Source organism: Talaromyces amestolkiae (genome assembly GCF_001896365.1).
Source record: "Talaromyces amestolkiae strain CIB chromosome Unknown scaffold31.1, whole genome shotgun sequence".
Classification (NCBI taxonomy): Eukaryota; Fungi; Ascomycota; class Eurotiomycetes; order Eurotiales; family Trichocomaceae; genus Talaromyces; species Talaromyces amestolkiae.
In genome coordinates, this window is record NW_024468067.1 from 174,292 (window position 1) to 180,581 (window position 6,290).

The following is a 6,290-nucleotide window of genomic DNA, read 5'->3' on the forward strand; positions in this document are numbered from 1 at the left end:
ATACTCAACCGTACCGCATCATGTCAGTTAACTACTTTTGTATCACAATTTCCAAAAATTTCCGACTAAATACATGCCCTGCGCCGCAAAAGTCCACGCTCCCTAAGTGGAGCACTACACCAGCGAATACGACGTGCAGTAGTGTATGTCTTTCAGGTCGAAATTGTTCCGAGAACCAAATTGGTAGAACCAAATTGGTAGACCCGCTTGATTGATATGGTCCATCGCAATAACCAACAGGCATGATTCAGCACGTGTCCTATGCCGCAAAGCACCCATGCTCTCTTTGTGCATCATTAGACCGATTGAACAGATTTTCCCTTGAATGCAACATCACTAGACCCGCTTATCGAATGTCCATCGCATTAACGTGAAGGGGAATACAAGCGATAAATATTCGCAGGAAATTGACTAGCCCCTTCACTATCGTTCCTAGCAGGAGTTTTCGCGTAGGATTAACAACAGGCTTGGTATAATGGGTGTTAGCTTCATAATAGTGACTGTTATTAAAGCTCCTTCCTTATCTGGGCCCTTTTCAATAACGTCCAGTGCGAGTCTGGCAAGTAGCTCAAGTTCCTACTTTCTCCGTCAACAAGATGTTCGCTGCTGGCTAATGAGCGGTTCTTCATTGGCGCTCTCGGGGATTTCAGGTTCTATATGACTTTTACTGGAAGAAAGTGCTACAAGAACCTGGCATTCGATGTAGATTTATGTTACCTGGGCATACAATTTTACGCATACTCCAAGATCATTGCCCTCGAGAACATCACGATTAGTCGTGCATCCAACAATGTACGTGATTATAAATACGCAATTATGTAGTCCTGAAGCCTGGAACATGACACATTGATCAACTCCGGCCGGATCCTCTATTCCTAGACCCAAAAGATTTTTTCGCAAATCGTTTTCCACGTGCCTTCTTTCTTTCGAGTTCGCTATGCCTTCTCGCCACCTAAATAGCCACCTATGGTCTCGAAATAGGAACAGCTGAACTTAGAGATTGCTGATTCTTAATGGTATGCTTCCTGGATAGAGTCTAATAGAGCAGGGATGGGGTTTTGAGGTAGCATTTCAGCCGCACGGTCACAGTTTTTAGTACAGCGCAGTGCGGCGCAGTTGGTACTCAGTTTGTGATATCCTTGATTATTTATCCGCAAGTCCGATAGTACTAGTGAGAAACTGAGTGGGAAAGTGTATTGTATTGTATTCAAGTGTGTCCAATAGAATAGAAATATCCGGCGTCGCTGTGCCGTACATAACACACCGCAGAATCATGCACGCTAGTTTAGTGAGGGCGATTCTGGCAAATCCTTATATCGAGGACAGCTAGCCATCTAATGAGATCAGGCTAGAGGATACATACTCTGTGCTCACCAAATCTGGGATAGCCGTAATATAATCCTGTCAACTAGTGTGAGGTCAAAACCCTACAAAAGAGTTGAAGGCCTAGGGCAGCAACTGGTTGTAAGCTTATATACCGTGCAATCACCGCAATTACTGGGGCAATTTATGCTTTTTGGTGCCGTCGTTGGTGCCTCACTACCTTACAACTAGCTGACGCGCAATGAAATCTAACTAAGATGGCGAATGGCGTTGTTATTCTGATACAAAATATAGTTGGCTAAGCTTACCAATATCCCTATGGTGTAAGGGTACTCCCGAAGCATGTGTTGGTATACTTTGGGGGAAAAGAAAGGAGGGGGAATATATGAGACCTGTCCATCTCTATCCCTAGGCCCCGCCCCTAGTAGTCTTAGGCGTAATATTAATCCCGGCTCTTATCTCGTCCCTATCTAGTGCATTCGCCGAGAACCTTCGGGCCTGCTCATAGGCCACCACGTCGACAGAAATCTCTCATGAATTTGAATGTAGGGGCACCTATCCCCCTATTCATCCCCTGAATCCTGCCTATCCGTTAAGGCCCCCCACCCCTGGTGGTCACCCAACTCAGCTTCCATGGTAGCTTGCTTCTTATCCAGATATAGGTCAGCGCTACTTACGAATTCGAGCAGTGATATAGTGGCCCCATGGCCTTCAAATAGGATGTGAGAGACCATTTCTCATAGTGGGATGCAGGCTTTGCACTCTAGGGAGTGCAGGGACTAGGTCTGGTGTAAGAATGCTCGTATGGGCGTATGTCTAGTCTTTAATTATGAAGTGGCTTGCTTGGTGGTTTGGCGCTCTTGTAGCTGCCTTATCTAGTCATCAAATAGTGGTATCTTTTATGTTTTTCTATGCTTGTGAGCTTCTTGTATAGTCTTCTTATAGGTCCAATCCTTTACTACTTTCCTCCTTGCCTTGGATTACGCCTGTATAACGAAGGCTAATAATAAGCTCTTAAAGCTTGGCCCAACCGCTTTGATAGAGGCATATTTAGTGGTGTATCTAGTTTGGTATCTAATAGTGTGTCTACTGGCTTTAGGGCTGCCTTGTGGATTAAGGCCTCTAATGGTGTCTTGGGAAACATGCCTGTATTGGTTCTTACTTGGCAGTTGATTGGATGTTATTGGTCTAATATTTATATTTTCTGATTCTGCTACCATAGTTCTGATTAAGGGCTGATTTTGTACGGTAGCATATTGTAGTCCGCATATAAGTTTTGCGGTTAGGCTATTGGCTCTTTAGATTGATCTAAGGTTTACCTCGATCTTCCAAGCTCTCTAGAGGTGTGTGATGTAGTGGCCTTGTAGGGATAATTGCCTGTCTAGAAAAACCCTAGCTAGTGTATTGTTTCAGACATAATAGTAGCTTTTATGCCTTCCACTATAATCTTTTCCTCTCTAATTGTCTGTCTAAAGAGGTCTTTCCTTTATCTAGGAAAGAAGGCCGCCTATATTTTTAAGAATTGAATCGAATACAGTTCTCTACCCTGTGTTCGATTGTAATAGTATGTTGCATGGTCTTATAGGTGCCCTTCACTGATTTAGTCGCAGTAATAAGGCCCCGATTATCTATAAATGATACTCCTCTCACCCCTGGACTGCAGCCTCAATGGCAGCCGCCAGCAACCGTACGTATATTATGAAGAAGATCGGTGATACTGGTGAGCGCTAAGGCAGACCGGAGCTTATAGGGGTCTCCATCCAGCGTGCCCGTCTTTATCGAGCAAGGCCCCTCGATTCCCGACCACATAATTATAGACCCCTTAATGTTCATGAAAGGAAGGCCATGCTCCAATCTTGCCTTCGCTCCAATCTCTCAATCTCGTCTATAAGGCACGCCAGGCGTCCGCCTTGCTGCGATGTCAGCGCTCACTAAATTGAACTTCGTGGAAAAGCCCCTGGCACTCTATAAAAACCATTATAAGATCTATAATAAGCTTCTCTACTATCTTGTCTAGGTATTTTAGTAGGCTAAGTACCTAGTAGGCTTTCGCTACTATATAGATGTTTTTTTTGTACTTCTTTAGGAAGATTCATTAGCGGTTTCTATTATACTAGGATATATTCTAGTTTAAGATATTATCTAATTGGTTCTATGATATAGGTTTTGTCTTGATGTTAGAGAGGCTGGATCTCTTTTAAAATTGAGTATATTCATATCTAAAGCCTTCTTAATCCTTTGACTAAGTAAGACGCTGCCGATTGTCATCTTCGTTTTAGGTGTTGTGAGACTTTGCTAGATCCATCCATTGGATAGCTTCTCCAGGGTCTTGCTCCAGCGCTTGCGGAAAGGCTTGTTCTTTAAAGAAAGGCTCCTTCTCCTTGAAACGGTTGGAGAGAAAGAACAAACGAATTTGTCAAGCTATTTATGCAACGGGCTATATCGGTATCTTCTCTTCCCATTCAAGTCGATATTGCTCGAGACGAAGGCCATATTTCCGTGATCAAGAGCTGTAGACGTCTAGTAAGTTTCTAGTACCGTTTGTATTCACACTGAAATCAAAATTAAGGGAACTTTTATCCTTTTATTACACTGAAGATTCCGTTCTCCATGAGTTCCCATTAGGACACTTTGATTGAAATTGAGGAAGCATGGGACTGGTCTAGAGAACATCAGTATCGTCCCAACCCTGTCTGGATATTGTAGAAATATCTGAAGTATTATAGCTAGATTCCTAACTTTGTATCCTTCAGTCTTTGCACCGCTGATGAGATTAGCGTGGGTTATCTCAACAGTTACCCGGAATTGTCCTCACGTTCAAACACGGGACTCAGTAGCAAACATGTAGTGTTCAGCACCGGATGGACTTCTAGCAAATGAGCTTCGTTCTGTCTTGTCTACCTCGGACAGCATCCATCCTTGGAAACGATGTCCATCGATGCTACAGATGCTCGTGTTTTGTTCTTGCAGTGCCAATGAGCGAAAATAAATTCAACTTCACGTTGAAACATTATCTGCTTTAACATTAAGACAATTTAACTCCCTATCAGACGTGGTTGACCATCCTCTCCGATGGATTCCGCCAATATACCCTTACTGATTGATAAAGGAACAAGTTAAAATTACCGTGATTAGTCTGTATGCAGGTACTGTGTTATATCAAAGTGATTTAGTACAATACTATTTCAGATATCCAAACAGGTGGCGGATTGCGATGGTCCATAGTCATCAGGTCTTTAAATCCATAGTCAACGTCACGAAATGAATAAAAGTTTCTTAAGTCACAAAACGTTGAAGGAGTACAGGTTTTTGCCCGTCGTCGTGAACAGATCGAAAATAAACAAAAGCGGCCTGCTCAAAGTCATAATACCTGCAGTCTGTCTAAACACGGATTGGTTCGTGGGCTAACAATTCTGTCAGTTTATCGCGCTTTCCCGCGCCATACTCATAAGGTTTGTGTACCTTGTATGGCGCTTCTCCAAGACGGAGATAATTCCAGCATACTACAAAAACCGTCAGCTATTCTCTTCTTTCTCACGTCATAAAAGTGGTCGGTGCGTACTTGTAAATCCCAAGTCATCCCCGAAACACGCCTTCAATACATCCTCTCCTGACTTCGTGCCAGCTTGCGGACTATATGAAACAGCCTTCTTTCCCACGGCGAGAGCCATCATAGGCGGAACATTCGAATCGAGCTCTTTGAAACGAGGGGTGATACCTGTTCGGGCAGCGAGGATTCGTTGGTGAATGTTGACGGCTGTATGGAGGCCTTGATGCATTGCGGCACCGCAGCGTTTGATGCCGGACCAGCGAACGATGTCGCCGGCTGCGTAGTGAAAGGTGGCGTTTGGGGTGTCGCCATGAAATTCGGTGCTATACTCTTATCAGTCATCCTGGTAGAGAAGGCAGTGGGTAATATATACTTACCTGGACTTTATTTTAATGTAACCTTCCTCGTCTACCGCTGTGGACGGAAGATATGTGGCAGTTGGATGAAACTTGGAGATGGCATTGATCACAAAATCGGCTTGGATGCGGCGATCGTCTGAAAGTACGACTTCATATAATGTGGAGTTTGAGTCGGTCTTCTTGATCGTGTCCTTTACCCGAGCACCGAGAATTGTCTCGACACCCGCTTCATGGACCAAGTTCAATGCCACATCTTTAAATTCATCTGGTAAGTCTTCGGAGGATAATATCCGTTGTCGAGAGTGAATCAATGTAACTTTCAGATGAGGGTAGATCATTTTGACCTCTGTGGCGATCTCAATGCCGACGGCCCCTAGGCACAGATTCAGGATTTGTCACGCGATATATATAGCAGATATCTTGAGGGACTTGATACTTACCAGCGCCAATAACAACAACCCCATGTTTCCCACTCTCGACCAGTTGAATATGCTCCAACACATCCTTCAAATACTCCTTTTTAGTCAACGCAACCGGCGCCGATGGCTTTGTTCGTCGCAAACCCGAGGCAGCAACGAAATAGTCATATGGTATCTTATAATTTTGCTTTGTGTCAATTGCCTTGACAGTCGCAAATTTCTCCTCGCAGTTGAGTTGCGTAATACTAGCACGGAGGACTTTGACCGAGGGTATTTGTAGAGCAGGGATATCTTGGAACCGGATCCAGGCCTTTTCAGCATATTCTTTCGAGACATATGCGAGCGGAGTTCCTATCAAGTGATCTGTCGAAACCACATATTGTTAGCCTGCAGACTCTCCCGCCGTCGGTGTTGAAATTGGGTAAAAACAGATAACGCACAAAATCCATCTCGTTCGTCAACTATCGTGACTTCAACAGGCGTCTGCTGGCTTCTATCCGCGGGAGTGTTTGTGCCTGAGAACCGCGGTGAAAGACCATTGCAGAGATCAAGTAGATTCAGTGTCACCGAAAGGCCAGCATATGAACCACCAGCCACCAACACTCGGGTTACTTTTTGCGCTACGCTAAGAGACGACAT

At 44.3% G+C, this 6,290-nt stretch overlaps 1 protein-coding gene across 1 annotated transcript; it reads right to left on the reverse strand.

Annotated features, from left to right (window-relative positions):
• Positions 1 to 4,604: 4,604 nt before the first annotated feature.
• On the reverse strand, positions 4,605 to 6,290 carry BHQ10_010275 (uncharacterized protein; the record flags this gene model as incomplete). Its single annotated transcript, XM_040872887.1, has 6 exons — positions 4,605 to 4,674; positions 4,733 to 4,826; positions 4,886 to 5,196; positions 5,251 to 5,605; positions 5,673 to 6,014; positions 6,092 to 6,290. 6 exons carry the CDS (start codon positions 6,288 to 6,290, stop codon positions 4,605 to 4,607), a joined length of 1,371 nt encoding a protein of 456 aa, XP_040738777.1.